General features: G+C 34.4%; 1 protein-coding gene across 1 annotated transcript in view; it reads right to left on the reverse strand.

Annotated features, from left to right (window-relative positions):
- Dmd (dystrophin) overlaps positions 1-19,868 on the reverse strand; it is a 2,373,110-nt gene that overhangs the window by 1,504,575 nt on the left and 848,667 nt on the right. Inside the window, exon 16 of the mRNA XM_017795501.2 lies at positions 12,655-12,834. Within this exon, the coding sequence (XP_017650990.1) occupies positions 12,655-12,834 (180 nt within the window). The remainder of the gene's footprint in view (positions 1-12,654; positions 12,835-19,868) is intronic.

The raw sequence follows: 19,868 nt of genomic DNA on the forward strand, positions 1-19,868 counted from the left end.
ACTGGCATACAGGCTCATTCCAAATACTTATTTTCATTAGAATTAACAAAATAATACTTAACTGACAAATATATTTGAGATCAGATTCAAAATGTTCTCTTTCTTTTTTAAGAAATCTTTTAACATGCAGAATTAAGCATAATAAACATCAAAATTTGAAGTGGTTAAACCCATGGATTTAAATAAGATGAAACCCTAAAACACGTGAAGTAATTCAAGGAAAATTTTACCAGTCTTTTTTTTCTAAAATATTTAATTTCATAAATATTGGCACTCAGATTGGAAGCAGGATTGTGAGGTTTGGAAAATTTTCTGGAAATAATGAAAATTATTGTGAACTGAAAGATTTTAAATATTTTAATTAAAATTTCTGAAAAAAGTCTCAAACCGTCTGTAACTATATCACATATATCAATCCGTCTACAAACCAATATTTTGAGAATGCATATGGCAAAAGTATGGATATAAAAAAATTTATAAAGCATAAAATCTTCCCTGCTTAGCTAACTAGCTAAGCAAATTTAGTGCTCCAAGATACAGAACTTAACAATTGTAAGCATGATCAAAGAATACAAGGTTCAACTCAAAGAGAACAGGGAAAACTCCTGATTGAAGCTCAAGATAATACAAAAATATGGCTGAATTAACTGTCCAATACTACTCAAGAATTGAAAAGATAAGGCAACAAAGAGCTAGAAATATTAAAGAAAATTCAGGCTGGAACAAAGATAGAACTGAAAAACTCAATAAGGCAATTTGAAACGACAGAACAAAACTTCACCAGCAGATTGAATGAAACAGAAAACACAATATCAAGACTAGAAGACAAAGTTGTATGACTGGAGAGCAGAAGCAAAGGATATGAAAATTGTTAAAAGAACAGAAATTGAATATTCATTCAGGAAATGCAGGACACCATAAAAAACCTAACCTACAAATTTTAATCATAGAGGAAGGAGAAGAATCCTAGGCCAATGGCATTGACCAGCTCTTCAACAGGAGTATAGAAGAAAACTTCTTTAAACTAAGGAAAGACATACCCAATATAGATAAAAGAAGCACACAGAATACCAAATAGGACCAGAACTGAAATTCTACATGGCTTATCATAGTAAAAACAGTAAATGTACAGAACAAAGAGAACGTACGAAAATCTGCATGAGAAAAACAGCAAGTTATGTATAAAGCAAAAGCCAACAGAATTAAAGCTGACTTTTCAATGCAAACTATAAAAGCCAGAGGAGCTTGGAGCAAAGTACTCCATGTTCTAAATGTTCATAGATGTCTACCTAGACTAATTTACCCAGAAAAATTGTCTATCATAGTTGAAGGAGAAAGGAAGCTCTTCCATGATACAGATAAGCTGAGATCTTATGTCCACTAAATCATCTCTAGAGAGAATACTCAAAGAAATACAAAAGGCTAAAGAAAGGAATGGCTATGTCCAAGAAGTTACAGAAAGAATATAATGAATATATAATTATGGAAAAACAAAGGAATACAATATACATCTTTCAGTAATAACTTTAAATATCAATGGCTTCACCTCCCCAGTCAAAAGACAAAGACAAGTTGCATTGGATTAAGGAACAAAATTGGTCTTTTTATTGTCAAAAAAACTACATTACTTTAAAGGATAGGTACCACCTTAGGGTGAAAGGATGGCAAAAAATATTCTGGAGAAATGGCATAAAATAAACTTTAAAGTAAAATTAATCTGGAGATTAAAAAAAGCAGTTCATCATGATCAAAGGAAGAATTCAGCAATAAGACATTACAATCATGAAAATATTGAGGCTGCATAGATGCCTCAATGGTTAAGAGAAGCAGGGTTTGATTTCTAGCACCCACATTGTGGCTAACGGCTATCCATGACTCTAGCTCCATGTCCTCATCTGACCTCTGTGGATACACTCATACACATAAAATAAAAATAAATAAATAAAATATTTTTATAATCATGAAAATATATGTACCACTCACTGGTACAACCAGTTTTATAAAAAAGAGTAGTAGTGAACTTTAGGACACAGATTAACTCTAACTCCATAATAGTAGACGACTCCAATGTCCTACTTTCTGCAGTGGTTCATCAACACAAAGAATAAATAGGGAAACATTTGGATTAAATGAAATCATACATAGAATGAACCTAACAGACATCGACAGAATATTCCACACAAGCACACAAGATTATATATTCTACTCAGCAGCATGTAGAAGTTTCTCTAAAATAGACCACAGACTGGGGCACAAAACAAACCTCAACAAATACAAAAAAATGAAGTAAGTCCATGTATTCTATTGGAACGCAAGGCTATAAAACTTAAAATCAACAGCAAAAGAAGCTCTATTAACTTCATGAACTCATGGAAATTAAACAACATACTCCTGAATAATGAACAATTCAGTGAAGAAATCAAGAGAGAAATCAAAGTATTACTGCAGCTAAATGAAAAGTGTAACACAACAAAACCTGTGAGACACATTAAGAGGGAAGTTTATAGCTCTAAGTATCCACATTAAAAATCCAAAAGAACACAATCAGTGACTTAATGGTACAACTCAAGAATCTGGAAAAGCAAGAACAAACCAAATTCAAACTCATCAGATGAGATGAAATAAAAAAATAAGAGAAAAAATTAATGATCTAGAAACAAAAAATGATACGAAAAAATCAACGAATCTATAAGTGATGGATCTTCGAACATCCCAGCTAACCAAACAAAAGAAAGAGCAAATTCAAATCAACAAAATCAGACAAAAGGGAAACATCATGATGAATAACAAAGAAATGTAGAACAATATGAGTGAATGCTTTAAAAACATATACACTTTTAAATTGGAAAATTTAAAAGAAATGAATGATTTTCTAAATTCAATGGAACCACCAAAAGGAAACTAAGAAGAGGGCAACAACTTAAACAGATCAATAATAAATAATGCAATGAAATAGTAATACAAAGTCTCCTGAATAAGTAAAGTTTCAGATGGATTGACAGCAGAATTTTACCAAACTTTCAATGAAGACCTTCAACCAATACTGTTTAAATTATTCAAAAAGACAGAAACAGAGGGAGAACTACCAAACTCCTTCTGTGAACCCATTATTCCTCTAGTACAAGACACAGCAAAAAACAAAGCAAAACGAAACTTCAGGCCGATAACTCTAATGAGCGTAAGGTGTAGAGTTTCACAAAAATACTGGGAAATGACATAATAAGCACAATCAAAATTATCATGCACCACGATCCAATTGGCTTTACTCTAGAGTGCAGAGATAGAACCATCAAGTATATTGACTAATATACTTGATTCAAAAAATTAATAAATCATGTAAGTGGACTTAAAGACAAAAATCCCATGATCATCAAAATATACACAGAAGACACCTTTAACAAAATCTACCATACACTGATGATAAAAGTCCTAGAGTGAATAGGACTTGAGGGAACATGCCTCCATATAATTAAGGGTAGATACAACAAACCCCAAAGCCAGCATCATTATAATGGAGAAAAACTCAAAGCATTCCCATTAAAATCAGAATTCAGACAAGACTAGCCATTGTCCCAACACCTTTTCAATATAGTACTTGAAATTCTGTCTAGAGCAATAAGACAAGAGAAGGTAATCAGGGGCTCGAGAGAGGCTCAGTGGTTAAGAGCATTCAGAGGACCTGTGTTTAATTCCCAGAACCCTCATGCTAACCAACAATTGCTTCTAACTTCAGTTCCAGAGAAATCTCATGCCCTCTTCTGACCTCCGCGGGCACTGAGCAGCAGAGGTACACTTACATACTTGCAGGCAGTTCAATCATACACATTAAGTAAAAATAATAAATTAAATTAAAAAGGCAGGAAAGAAAAGGGACACTAATTGGAAAAGAAGTGGTCATGTTACCACTATTTGCAAATGATTATGATAGTGTACATAAGCTATCTTAATCATTCCACCAGAAAATTTCTAGAAATGATAAACAGTTTCAGCAAAGTGGCAAGATACAAAAATCAATCTACAATATTCACTACCCTTTCTGTGTATGAATCAGGAATCAAAGAAAGAAATAAAAGAAACAGTCCTATTTACCATAGCCTCAAAAAATCCAGGAAAAGACCTCATCAAAGATAGCAAAGAACACTACAATGAAAATTTTAAATCTCTGAACAAAAACATTGAGGAGTACACAAGAAGATGGAAAGATGTCCTGTATTCATGGACTGGTAGAATTAATATTCTGAAAAGGATCATCCTATAAACAGCAATTTATAGATTCAGTGCAACCTCAACCAAATTTGCCATGACATTCTTCACAGAAATGGAAAAGAAATCCTGATTCCATTTAGAATCACAAAAGAAACTAAATGGGTAGCCGAAGCAATCCGGACCTCAAAGGGCAGTGCTAGAGGGAGAAGGGATTATCACTCTGGATTTCAAACTATATTACAGATCTATAGTCAAATATAGCATGATTTTGGCACAAGCAGACATGTAGAACGATGGAACAAATAAAAAACCTAAACATTTTTTCACACATTCTCAGCCACCTGATATTAGAAAAAGGTGCCAAGAATAAACAGTGGAGGAAAGGCAGCATCTTCAACAAATGGTGCTTGGAAAATGGATGTCCATGTGTAGAATGAAATTGACCTTGTCTTTCATCGTATACAAAAGTAAGCTCCAAATGCATCAAAGACATCAATATGATTCCTGAAACATTCAAAATGTTAGAAGAAAACATAGGCAGTATCCTATAAGACATAGGAGCAGGAAAGGACTATCTAAATCAGACTTCAGTTGCTCAGAATTTAAGGTCAGCAACTGATAAATGAGATATTTTAAATTATAAAGCTTCTGGACAGCAAAGGAAACAAAAAAAAAAATGAGAGAAAAGCAAGCCCACAGCATAGGAGAAAATCTTTGCCAGCTATTTATCTGACAGAGCATTAATATCCAGAAAATATAAAGAACTCAGAAAACAAAGAATCAAGTAAACAACCCAATTAAAATGGGATGCGGATCTGAGCAGAGTTCTCAAAAGAAGAAATTAAAATGTCTAAGAAGTTCCTTAAAATGTGTTACACATTCTTAATAATTATTGAAATGTAAATTAAAACTATCTTAAGATTTCATCTCAACGCAGTCAGAATGCAATAGATGGTGATTAACCCAGAAAGTCACAATTGGCCAAAACACAGAAAATAAGAAATTGCAGAGGGCTTATCCCTGAATATGGCACGTATATCAAAACTCTGCCACTCAAGGCTCAGGGACCATTGAGGAGGAGGAGAAGGAAAGATTGTAAGAGGCAGAGGTGGTGGATGTCCACAGAGAAACAGTGTTTTCCAGACAGCTGGGAAGTTTCCCATATGAACTTACTGCATTGAGAATAGGATGCACAAGACCTATGTAAGCTCATGCTAAAGAAAGTCCCAACCAAGGACTGGGAACTGGGTAAGAAGCCCCAACTTTAGTTGAGGAACTATTGGAAACTGGTAAGTTCTGAGAGAGGGAGAACTGGTTTTCTTTAAGTTTGTGACATTAGATAGGTTAACCTGGCTTCAGTGGATGGACATACACTAAAGAACATTTTAGGATACAAATTTGACTTAATAGGTCTTGATATATGTGATAGAGCACATTAAAACCAGATGGTCATCTATAGGAGGGGTATAGATTTTGGAAGCATCTCAATATGATCAAAATATATGATATCGGCAAAAATTTCAATAAAAATATGAAGAAAAAAATAATGAAATCTAGGATTTTTAAAGAATAAAATGTGTTATATCTTCTCTCCCTTGTCCATCCCACAAGGCCCCTTACTAATTTCTTGACTTCTATGAGTGTTCCAAATGAAAAAATATACTAAATATTCAAAGCCAACATCTACAAATGAGAGAAAATATGTGACAATTTTCGTTCTTGATCTGTATTACCTCACTCATAATGATTATTTCCAGCTCCATCCAATTTACTAGAGAGGTCACAGACCTCAGAGAAGAAGCTACTACAATTTTTCTGCCATGTGTACATAGTATTAAATGTAGTCCTAATGACTTATTGTTATACACATAGATAAGTGCCTCTGCCAACCCTCATAAGAGAAGCTTCTTTTGCCAATAGGTGGTGATTAGCATAGAGACCCATTTTTGAAGCTGAAGACAGTAAGAGACTGTGGAATGCTCAGCCCTAAATATGATACCTAGGTTGCACCCTTTCCTCCTAAGGTTCAGTGACCATTTTTCTCAGTGTATATTTTTTATTAATTTTTTGTGGATTTCAGATGATACATCAATACATCTTAATCATATTTAGATTCCTTCCCTTAGCTGCAACATTCCATACCTCTCCACAGGAGTTCATTCATTCTGTTATATATGTTAAAGCCTGGTGAGTTAAGTTTGTTTACCCAGATGTCTCTCGGTGTCAATCCATACACTGGAGCTGGTTCAGCCTATCTAGTGTCATTCCTTTACAAAAGAACAACTCCCCCATACCCACCAGTGATCAGCTGTCAATAGTTTCTTGTCTAGGATTGGGGCTTCCTGCCCATTTCCCAAGTTCTATGCTAGTTTTATATGATTGAGTTTGTTTAGGTCTTGTGCATGCTGTCACCATTGCTGTAAGCTGATGTGAGCATGATTCATGGACTTGGAAGACTACCCTGTTTCCTTATCATCACACATCACCCCTGGCTCTTACAACCTTTCTGCTCCCTCTTCTGGAATGTCCCTCCATTTGAAAAAGATTTTAAAGAGCCAGGGGTTGTGGATTATTACAAAAAAAAGAGAGTGTTTTGCATAAGCAACAGGGGACCTGCACATATGAACTCACAGCCCTTGTGACAGAATGCAGAAGATCTGTGTAGGATGAAGCTAGACAAACTCCTAGCATGGGAAAGGGAAGTGGATATGAAGTCACATCCCTATCTGAGGAGCTATTGGCAGTTAATATCTTCTGGAAAGAGAAAGTAAGTTTTCTTTAATCATGGGGCCCTACACTCAAGCCGATGGCCACACACCCAGGAATGTATGGGCAGCATAAATTGGACACCATGAACTAAAAAAAGTAAAGGGAACCCCAAGTTGAGTGGGTAGGGAAAAGGGATTGATCTGGGAGAAATGGGGAATGGGAGATGAATATGATCACAATTTATTGATGTTAATTCTCAAAGACCTAACAAAAATAAGGAAGAAAAAAATAAAACATAATGAAAATGGGATCAGAAAAGAAAGATGAATTTTAGTACATTTGTGTTTTACTAATTTTAAATTTTTTCCATGTATGTGTGCACATGTCTGAGAGAACATATTAGCAGAGTCTAGAAAAGGGCATCATATGCCCTGGAGCTGGAGTTACAGGTGATTGTCTGCAGTCTGAGGTAGGTGCTATGACATGAACTCAGGTCTTCCACAAGCATAGTTTGTGATCTCAGCTTCTGAGCCATCTCCAGCCATGATCTTTCCATGTGTATTTTGGGCATATTGGAAAAATTATTGACGTAATATATCCAGTGATGAGTTGTATTACTTATATACCTATGAAGAGTTTTCAGTCTGTCACAAGGATACAAATGACAGAGAATATGCATACATAATGGTCATTTTTTCTGTTTGATAGAATGAAAGGTTGCAGCGCTATCTCAGTCTAGATCTTCAATGTAGGCATAAACATCCACAGAATGAACATCACTTGTCATGTTCAGGAGCAGTTTATTTCTGAGTGTATTGGTTTAATCATTAAGATCCTTATTTTCACAGATGACAATACTTCCAAAGTGGTCATTAGCTGTGCAGAACCAGAACAAAAGTGGGATATCTGAACTTATGAGTCATAGTGTTTTCCTTATTCTAAGAAATAAATTTAACTCCTAAAAAATGTAAAACTTTGGTATTTACTGGGTGTATATATCCATACATCTAAATATTAGGTGCCTAACTTTTAATATAAACAGCCATATGAATTTTAAAGCATGTAAGCCAACTCTATGTTCTATAGTGTAATGAATTTTAGCTAAATAGCTGTGATAATATTTCAACTCATTTAAATTATATTTACTTTCTCTTTATTTTCTGTAGAGAATCCCTGTGTTATTTAATAATTTTAATTAAGATAAGAGCACATTCATCAAGGTCACGGCATTTAAATAAGCAAAGTCATGCACATCTCAACATACTCATTTGTAAAAGCGCTGCTGAAAGACAGAGTCATTGCAGCTTTCACAGAAGTCAGTCTATGATGTGTTTCATTTGATCTCCTTTCCTGTTGTAAGCACCCCCACAGTAAAGGATTTGCTATACTTTCAACATTTGGGAACAGAAAGCATTTGTATTTTCTTAGATTGCCTCTTCATCAAGTTTAACAGCCTTAGCTAGTGTTTAGGTATTCTTCAAGCCAAAGCTGTCTGTAAAGTGCAAGAGAAAAAACCCTCACACTCAGGTGAGGTGTGTGTGTGTGTGTGTGTGTGTGTGTCTGTGTGTGTGTGTGTCTGTTTACATGCAGGACGGTTCCACGATTTGTTTTCTGCCATGCACCTACTTCTTAAAGTCAAAAGTCCCCCAATGTTTTGACCTGAAAAGCAGTCAAAGTTGTAGGTAGTTGATGTTCTTCACATGAGCACAATCAGATTTCTTGTCATCTCCCTCAAAGTCCTATAACCTGCTTCACAATAATGAGTTTTAACTATTAGAAAATCTTTGCTCATTCTTTACAGCAATCACTTAAAAAGCCATTTTTATACAATTCAGTATAGAGTGTGAGCTATCATTAGTGAGACTGATTTTCTTCTCCAACATAGGAGAAAAATGCAAATTTGAGTTGTTCTTTTCAAAGTTGCAATCCTACCCGCAATTTTCTCAGAATGCTTGCATAATTTTGAACAAGCTAAATTTGATAGTCACAAGAGAGCAATTATTTTTTTTTTTTACATGCAGGACGTTATTCTTTGTTCCCACTTTTTAATTCTGCTTTTCTTGGGTATCTCCATTTCTATATTCTCACAAGCTTAACAACTCTTAGCCAAGGCTTGTATTACTTTTATAATGCCATGTTTTGCAGAAAGCTCACGAGGAGAAACTGAGACCTGAGTGAATGAACAGTTCAGACTTATTGCTGTAATGGGGGAAAGCAAAAATATATTACTTACATTAATTCAACTATTCCTTTCTTAGCCCTCTGTAGGATATTTGATAATTAAAAAGATATGGTGAATGAAAATAAATCATACAGACTCAGTAAGCAGCATGCCATTCATATAAAGTGCACATGAGTTGCCCTTGAAATGTTGTTGTATTTATGGCTTTATTTTGTAGTCATCCCATTTCAGTAACTAAGTGTAATGTGTGTTAGATATCATTTTGTAAGAAACTGTATATATCTAAGTTAGTACCATCTTATTTAAGAATAAGAGGATGAGTATATTACCTATATAGAAGTCTTAAAATTCTACATCATGAAAAATAAGGCTTGCAGTACTTTTTCACCAATTAGCACAATCAAATCAACAACACTAGATTGAGATGAATAAGCCTTCATTGAAAAGTAGTTCCACCCTACTTGAATCAGTGTATTTAAAAACTGCATTTCAGGAATAGTACACATTTTTCCCCTTCAGCCAGTCTTTTGAAAAAACCAGAATATGGGAAATGAATAATGTACCATAATATTTCTAATTTAATGTTTATAAAAATGCATTCTGATGATTACATTAATAGGTTTAGTTGAGGTATAGAGATTCCCAGGTCCTGGTGAGAATTTATGAACACATGCATACATACATACATACATACATACATACATACATATAAGTATACCATGCCTATGTATGAGTAGGCATTTAACCAATTCTTTAGGTGATCTCTCAGAGTGAAGTTTGAGAAGTGCTGTATACATTGTACTCATTGTTCAATTGAGCATCAACATCACCTCTGGTTAAGTTACATTTCCAAAATTGTATTTCTTATAATAAGAACCTGCACAGCAAAATATCTCTATTTTTGCAGTAGGGGCACTTATATCTTGAGGGCAATAAAAAGCTATCTATTTGGACTTAAAGACTGCTCAATGAGAGGGGATTCATGTGTGGTGCTGTAAACATAGCCAAATATTCATGGCTGAACAGGTCATAGATCACAGAGAAAATTCTAAGTCTGTCACATCCCTAGACAAATTTAATTTCTTAGTGTATGCCAAACATATATCTTTATATTAGAGACAAGTACACTTCCCACCACTCATCAAAGAATCTTCTTTTTGCAAAGGATGGAGACTATTACAGATTTCCACAACTGATCAAAAAAAAATAAGTGTCTATGTGATGCCTAGTCCTAAGTGACACATCTACAATGGAACCGCTACACATAAGGCTCATGGAAGAATATTAATGTGTTTCTCAACTCTCACCACCAAAGCTTTCACATGCAACAGAGGGTAGTCAACACAGAAAGCCACAGCTAGACAAAATGTAGAGAATAGGAGACTACATAGTGTTTGTCCCTGGAGAGGACTCCCATATTAAACCTCTGCCACCCAGGGATCCATGTCCATTGTTGATGAGGGGGTGGGAAAGACTGCAAGAACTCGGGGTTGTGGAAAACCACATGGAAACATAGTTTTCCAGAATTCTGGTTACTTGGTCATATGAACTTACAGAAATGGTGACAGCATGCACAAGACTCATAAAAATTCAAACTAGACAAAAACCCAGCATAGAAATGGGGAAATGGGGGGCTGGAGAGATGGATCAGTGGTTAGGAACACTGGATGTTCTTGCAGAAGACCCAGGTTCGAATCCCAGCACCCACATGGCAGCTAACAACTGTCTGTAACTGTAGTCCCAGGGAATCCAACAGCTTCTTCTGACCTCCGCGAGCATTGCACGACACGGGTGCACTTACCTACATTCCGGCAACACACACATATACATAAAATAAAAATAATAAATAATTAAAAAAAAGAAGAAATGGGGAAATGGGTAAGAAGGCCCACTCTTAGCTGAGGAGATTTTTGTCAGTGATCACTGCTGGGTGACAGAAAGTTGTTCTTCTTTAAGGAAGTGACAATAGATAGGCTGAACAGGCTCTAGTGGATGAACTCACATTGAGGGACAACAGAGGACACAAACTTGACTCAATAGACCTTAATATATTGTATAAAATATGCAATGAAATCCAGTGTTGGGGCGGGGGGGAGCTATGGAGTGGGTGCTGATAGTGAGAGTTTCTAAATATGGTTAATATGTATTGCATGAAATGGACAAAAATTATATATGTATATATTTAAAGAGATATAACTTAAAACAGTTTTATCAAATCATGCCAATCTTTGCAACATTGCCTCAAAGAATTTTATTGTTTTAATAATATATAGAACCCATGAGTATGTATTTCAATAATATCTTTTCTGAGTTAAAGCTTTCACAATTTACTAATGCCTCATATAGTTATAATTTTGATATCAGCGATACTGAATAATAGCCACAAGTAGGTCCTTTCCAATAAAAATATTACCAGAAAAATTATAATTATTTAGTTAAAATAAAATAGAGGACATTTTATTATTATAAAATGATTAAATGGGAAATTATTGCAATATATGCTATTCTTTCACTTTATAAATATTAATTTTTTTTACAAGTGAAGATTGAAAAGCAACTGAAAATTCTTGTATGTAAGCTAGTCATATTTTCTTCAGTTGCATTTCTGGATATGGTATCTCAGGTTTTCTTGATCTTTCAATAAACTTTAAGTTGCATATTTCAGGCATCAGTTCTCAAGAAGATAAATTCCTATACTTTTCTCATAAGAGAAGAAATATCTGCCTAAAATATATTTAATACTGTCATTGTTTTAATTGTGGTGGGTGTGTATATGGTACTTTAAGTTATGAATTGTGATCAATAAGCAAATCCTTATAATACAAAGTAATGGAAATTATTATGTTAAATACTGACAGACAAAATATAAGCATTTTGAATGGCTACCCATTATCCCAGCATCCAACAATATCAGGCAACAAAATACTTTCAAAATGTGAATATTTCCTAAAATTATTTAACCATTAAAAATCACAACATAAATTCACATTATTCTATAAATGTAACATAGCTATTTTCCTAGCCTATATTTTATGAGTTAGTGTAATCAGCCGCAGTCATGATTTTATGGCATAAAGTCTAATGATTAAATCATCCATCATTCGAACCAAAAAGAAACAAAAATGCCTTCAAAGGATGTAAAACTTGTGATGCATTCTTACTCCTACTAATTAGTAATGTTCATTGGATAAGTCACTTTCCTAAGTTTCTGATTTCTTTTAAGAGCAAAATGAGGTCTAATATCACTCATGTTTCTAAGGATCTACTTTTTCAAGTTAGACTAAGATGATACAGTTCTATAGTATTCAGTATAATTGCCTTAGAATTCAGCTCCCCATTACGAAAGAACCAGTAGTAGAGCACTGAGTTCAGTCCATTCCTATTTCTCCCCAATTCTTCGATATCAACGTAAGTAATGGAACCGTGTTTTTAATTCAACTGAACACTGAGAAAGAACTAAAGCAGATGCATCCCTTTGGAATCATAGTAAATTTCTGTTAATGTAATTCTCAAAAATCTCCAGCATAATTTATAGGCTGACAATTAGTATCACTTACTTGCACTGTACTGTTTTCAAGTTTTTGGGCTAAGTTATCCCAACGCTTTGCAAAGTTTTCCATCCAGATTTCCATCTTTTGAGTCACTGATTTATTTCTTAGTGTTGAAAGAAGATCTTGGCTGAGTAAACTAAGGTTTTCCATAGTTTGTCGTTTCTTTTCTAGTTCTGTTTTTAAAGTCTGTGAAAACAAGATCACATAATTAAATTTTGTTTTTAAAATACTGTAATGCAACCGAACTTTGCACATATTTGCTCATTCACGGAGATAAAAAATGTTGTAAATGTGTCCTCAAAGTATCAAATGTCAATAAAACTGCAGGTAGAAAATTATACTCTAAATATCCTTTCTTAGAAGGAATTTTTTTAATGTCAAATGTGTACTAAAGATCTAGTACAGGCATTTAAAAACTATTTTGAAATATCTGAAAGTATGCCAAGTGAAAACACAGAGTCACCAGAGAAGGAAATCACCATGTAAAACTCCTTTCTTTTCTTTCTTTTTTTTTAAGATTTTGAAGTAAGATAATTTGGGTCTTATATGATAGTTAATTTATTCTTAATTACTGAAAGCATTCACATTCACATCCTTGGGCTGAGAGAATGAGAATACCAATGCACTGCCATTCTGAAATGCTATGTTCATTTAACAAGATAGCAATATTATTTATTTATTATCACAATTTTAACGATCCATTACTTGTAAGTACAAAACCTATTGTTTTGTGGTTGTCTGGCTTATATTATTTTGTAGCAACGATTATTCTATTAAAATTTGACTACTTAAATAATTCTGTGCTTTTCGTGTGTGTGTGTGTGTGTGTGTGTGTGTGTGTGTGTGTGTGTATGTGTGTTACTGGGGATTCAATTCAGGGCTTTATATATACCACACAGGTGCTCCACCACTGAGCTATACTACCAGTGCTGGAGTCTTTTGTAGAGTTTTTAAAAATTCCATTGAATAAATGAACTAGGTTGATGACTATGATTCCAATTTTTCACAATCTTTTACTGCTTGGATGTCATAGGAGTAATATTTACACATTTCTTAATTTCAGACTTGCTATGGAGTTATACTTGCCCTTGGATTGATTTGGATAAACAAAATATCTTCTCTGCAATCAGTAGATTGTTTACTAAGGTCACCCTTCACATAGAGGAATTCAATTTCCAGTTATCCAATGAAAGTCTGTGACTTAGGTTTTAAACACAGAAGGAAAAAAAAGGATAAAAATCATTTTATAGTCTTTTTACAACCCCAGTCTTTTGGCAGCAGCAAGAACGATGAATATAAATTAAGTATCATACCTTTCTAAAGCAAATACAGGTTTAGTTAAAAACAACTAACATTATATATGACCAAAATGGTCATGAAGCAGATGTACCATTACTCATGAACCAAAGTGCCATCAACCCAAAGCATTCAATATAATCTCCAATAAAGGACATTTTAAGTAGCTCATTTTGGCAAGCCGCCTGCCTTGATAGCTCTGAAGTGGAGAATGTTCAAGTGTCTCCTTCAATTAGTTTGTCCTTTTGTCAGAAGCTGCTACATGCCATTTTTCTTGGGTGGGGAGAAGCAAGTTGTGAAATTCATTTCTAATTATTCCTCAATAAGCATCCATTTCTCTATTGAAAAATTTTAGTCTGAAATATGAATTGTGATGTAAGTTGAATTTGTATCTAAGCTCTTTGTGTGATAGTGTAGCAACAGAGAGTTTTGGAGAATTCCTTTTGTTTAATTCCTATGTTAGCTTTCCATTAAATTTAAGCACATGCTTATTTGGAAAATGAAATCCAAACTTTAATTTCACTATATATGTCTCCAATTCCTTCTTGGATGGATTCTCAATTTAGCCTTTTTCTTACTAATTTTTGGTATGTGTTTAGTTTTTCGCAAGCTTCATCTGTGGCATTCTACACGTGTGCATACACATACATATATATATATATATATACATATATATATATATATATATATGTAAGTAAACTTCGATGGCTTATGTTCTCAGAACTTAAGGAACTATTTTAGGTGGCTGTATGTGTGAGGATAGAAGGCACACCCATAATTTAAGATAAATATACATTGATTTAGAAATACTACATTTGTTGAATCTGAAATTCATGTTTAAACAACAGGATTGTGTTGGAAACAAGTTGCATCCCAGTTCTGTCTAAACACATGAAAGTAATACTTTTGTGTTAATACTAAAAGAAAAGAAGTATTTGCTGAGTACAACAAAAATTAAAGTAATAGTCGCATTGAAAAATACAATTACAAGCCAGGCATGGTGGCTCATTCCTTTAGTCCCAGCACTCTGGGGGCAGAGGCACGTGGATCTCTGTGAGTTCAAGTCCAGCCTGGTCTACAGACTGAGTTCCAGGCCAGCTGGGGCTACAGGGAGACCATGTCTCAGAAAAAAAAGATAGAAAAAGGAAAGGAAAATTATACTTACAAAATATATACTTAAGGTAAAATGTAACTAGCACTATACAAAATTTGTGTAATTATCTAATCAATAATTTTTATGCAAATTTATGTGACATAAACCATAGAATTACAGATTTTATTTAGTAAATTTTAGATGAGTTTCAAAAAAAATTAACTACATTCTTATTTGTGTGTGTGTGTGTGTGTGTGTGTGTGTGTGTGCATGTGTGTGTGTATGTGTTTGTGTGTACCACTGACCGGAGGTCAGAGAACAATGTGCAAGCACCTTTGCCTGGTAAGTCATGTCACCAGCCTGATATGAGTCTTTATCTATGATCATTGCAGATTAACTGTTTAGTTTCATTTTCTTCACTTTCTCTCTTTTCCTTCTTCCCTTTTCCCCCCCTCCTCCTTGGTCTCTGTTCAAATCTTTCAGTATCTTAAAAGATTTTCTCAGAATAGTTTACAGCTGGAGATGAAAATAAATCTCTAACAATACAAGAATGTATTAACTTATTCCATCTATTGTTAAAAGTCATTTGTGTGTGTATGTGTGTGTGTGTGTGTGTGTGTGTGAATGTGTGTGTGTGTGTGTGTGTGTGTGTTCTTGGCTCTGACCTGTAACTCACTATGTAGACCATGATGACCAAGAACTTGCAGTGATCTTCCTGTCTGTTCTTCACAAGCAGTGGTATTACAGGTGTAAGCCACCATGCCTGGACTGGTTGTCACCTATTTCTAGCTTAAATCTTATGTGCACAAATTAAATAACTATGGTTTAAATGTACCTAATTAGTATATCATGTTAATACATCATTTTCAGATCAGCATTTTAGTATAATTTGGTTACTACTACAGACACCCGGAGTTCTAAAATAGTCAGGAAGTGCTGTTGAGATGAGTCAGTATTTAAATGGGCTTGCCACAAAGATTGACAATCTGAATTTTATCCCTTAGGTCATGTACAGGTAAAAGGAGAGTACCAAGTTTACAAATTTGTCCTCTGACCTCTAATCTTATGTGTGTGTCATGGAAGAAAAAGGAAACTCTAGAAAATGTACACAAGGCTTGGATATTTAAAAAAAAGACAAATATTTTATTTTCATAAAATCCAGACAACCAGAACTACCTCTATATCAGACAGAAAGCCACCATAAATCTAAATAAATCAGATTTAGTAAGTAGTATGTGCGGAAAATAGATGGATTATGCTCTTCCGTAGACAAGCTCTATCTGGTCAAGGATAGAAGATGAATTTAATTTGAAAAAGGAGATACAATTGCAACAGGTGCAGGAAACCTTCAGTCGTTCTCATCAGGGTTGTGCACTGGAGGATAATGACAACAGTTTCTCTTTGACTGGAGAAATTGAATTCTGCATCTATTTTATCTGCAGTTACTTATCAAAATATAAGAAGTATTCCATTTCATTCCAATCACCAGTTCTTGTACTGAAGTAGATTGGTCGATTATAGGGACTTTCAACTTCAGGGAATATGAGAATCTTGAAATACTTATTAAAAATGCAGGCTGCTGCTCTCTAACTGTAGATGTGGGAAGGGCCTAAGAATTTGCATTTCTTACAAGTGTCACGGTAAAGCTGAAAGCAGTGGTCTGAGAATCACATTTTTGAAAGCACTGATTCAATTAGGGTGAATTTTTTGAGGGTCATCTGAGGAACTATAATCAGAGTAGCAAATAATGATTAAATAGCACTATCTATGAGGACATTCTGAGCCTTTATAGGCACTGAATCACTGCCATTTGATCAACAGCACAGGTGTGCATACAGCACTCCTATAGTCCTTACACAGCAGACTCTTGTAGCTCTCCTGGATTCTCCAGTTGTCTTCCCTGACAAGTACCAACAGTTCCCAGAAACATGTTTTTTTTTTTTTCTTGAGATGGGTCTTTTCTATAACCTACACAATTCTGTAAGTTCTATAATTCACCTCAGAAAGGACAAAATTCCTTCTTTCCTTTATATTTTATTCTTTGATTAGAAAAAGTAAACATATCTACAGTTTATCGTTATATATCTCCCTGATCTAGAGGAAATGAAAAAAAAAAAAACCTTCCTCCCTCGCACCTATAAGAAAAAGTATTAGAAAACTGTATTGGTTATTACTGATAATATTTCAATAGAAATAACATTGATCATAAATTAAAGATAATTTCAGCTAAGTTAATCTATACCTAGATATGTAGTAGGATCTGGTGACAGATGGTACCTGTTTTGGGTCTCAGATTGTGACATATTTTAATGAACATTAAATTCTTATTCACCGCCTGAGTCAGCAGGGGAATTTTACCTCAAATTCTAGACCAGCTGTCAGGTTTTTGTTAATTGGCTTAAACTATCAAATGGTAAGACTTATACAAAACATATTTTCACTTTGTTCATAACTGAGGTGACATAATATGAATTTTAATCATATTGAAAAGTTATTGAGACTTTACTAATAGAGAATTCCATGGCCCTAGGTCTGGCAAAGGCTTTTATTCACTAAAATGTCTGTCTGCATAGTGGCACATGACTATTAGGAACGACAGTTTGGTTTTGCAGTAACTTTTTTTCCTAAGGAATCAAATGATATTACGAGTTTTGAAATAGCTTCAAATACTTCAACCTGAGTATAGATGTCTTAGTGCTCATTTGAACACAGCCACTAATGTTCTATAATACCTGGTATATGTCATCATGTTATGTTTTCCCCGGACCTCAATTTTCTTTTTGAAAACAACCCAAGTAGCTGATCCCAACAAACTTTTGACATCTAATTGGATTGGGGATATACAAGCCAATTTACAAAAGTCTTTCTAGTATTATTGCATTTGGACTTTGTCATTCTGTTGCTTCCTAACAACTGTATTGATTGGCAAATCCAACCAGGGCTAATCATAATAACTTTCACTGGGTATTGGAATTAGGAATTAATTATTGCACAAAATAAATTTAAGATATCCTGCCATATGATACTTTCTGGATATGACTGTCAAACAAATCTGTCCCAGATGATTTGCTAGCATTTTACCTTGAGGCCTCTGCATGAAGAGATGAAATCTATTAGCTTTTCATTGAATCTAGGCAGGTTTATGACTGCTTCAACCGAGTAAGGAAGCAATATTGCTAAGTACAGCTTTAGAGAAAGTTTCAGTTGGAGGAACACTAATGATTTGAGTCCTTAGTTTCCATGTGTGTGAATCTTGACTCATGCTATGATGACAGCAAACACAAAAAGGCAAGGTAGTTTGGTCAGAAACCAACCACAGGCTTCAAAGCAGCCCGACCAAGGTAACATAAGGTATTAGTGAAGGAGAACTGTCAGTTTATTCTAGTTCCCATTCATAGAGTCACTGAGGGCCCAAACATTGTGAAACAAAGACAAGCCATTATCTCTGTCTCTATATCACAGCAGAATTGTGACCTACAAAATCCATGAACATAATACAAAGTTCACTTATGTGTGAAAATACTCTTGCAGCTCTTTGAAGTTGTTATATAGTAATAATAACTCCAAGAACTACTAAGCCTTGCCTTTTTAAAATTTTCCAAATTCTATACCATTTCTTCCTTGTGGATATTTCCCTGACAGGTCCTAAACAATATTTATTTATTGAATGATTAATATTTATGATTGATTATCCTGAATACTAAGAACATTATGGAAAATAGAGATCTAGTGCCTATATTAACAGGGCATATATTCTAATAGAGTTAGTTATTCTATCCCAATCATCATTGACTACTGAAGAATATGGCTCTGCATTTGACTAGCAATATACTTTGGATCTGAATTAGAGAGCAAGAATAAACTCTAATAATCAGTATTCAGCAACTTATTGACCAAACGAATGTGGAGGCCATGCCCACTTTCTTCTAGAGAAGAGGAAATATTTGCTGAACTGATCCTCTTATCTTCATGGCATTTGACAAAAATGCACATACTTCGCTTACTCTCATCAGTTAATTTTTGAGCCAAGGTTTCATGTAACCCAGGTTAGCATTCAATTCACTATGCACCAAAGGATAACCTTGAATTTCTGATCTTCCTGCCTCTCCTAAGTGCTGAGACTACAGATGTGCACCCCATGGCAAGTTTATGTGGTGCTAGGGATCAAACTTTGGGCTTCTGCATGCTAGACAAACACTCCAAAACCTAAGCTAAATCCACAGCCATCTCCATACTTTTATAATGCCACTTTCTTACATCTTCTTTTATTCTTGAATCTTGTTCAATTAAGACCTTTTGTCCTCTATCATTACTTGATCATACATATTGCCAGAATTACTGCCTCTTCACTTGTTATTTCACTCTACGCAGTCGTCTTTTGTCAAACATTACCTAATCTGGTATCCATTTCTGAGTGTGTAGTGCATAATGTTTTTACTTTGATGTGGCAAAATTATTTTAATTCTAGCATATGCAAATCTCAATTATCCTGCTTTTAAATTAGGCAATTCTTTTTCTACTCTCTTATTAAGTAAATTGACCCTCCATTCCTATGTATCCTGCCATATAACTGAAAATTCTGGGTACAATTCCAAACTACTTGATTGTAATCTGTCAAGTTAATGAGAAATCCCATTGATTAAAGGATCAACATATCTTGTACTTCTTATATATTACTCTGAGTCTATCATCAGTTTAAAATGATAATGCTTATAACCTTAGGAAAAGCACACAAATGATTCTTAGTTTTACTTTTAACTTTTAACTGAATTTTTATTTTGGGTATAAGAGCATTCTTTTTTTAAACCAACCTATTTTGTTAAAACATAAT

This window comes from Nannospalax galili, unplaced genomic scaffold (genome assembly GCF_000622305.1).
Source record: "Nannospalax galili isolate Female #2095 unplaced genomic scaffold, S.galili_v1.0 scaffold7, whole genome shotgun sequence".
NCBI lineage: Eukaryota > Metazoa > Chordata > Mammalia > Rodentia > Spalacidae > Nannospalax > Nannospalax galili.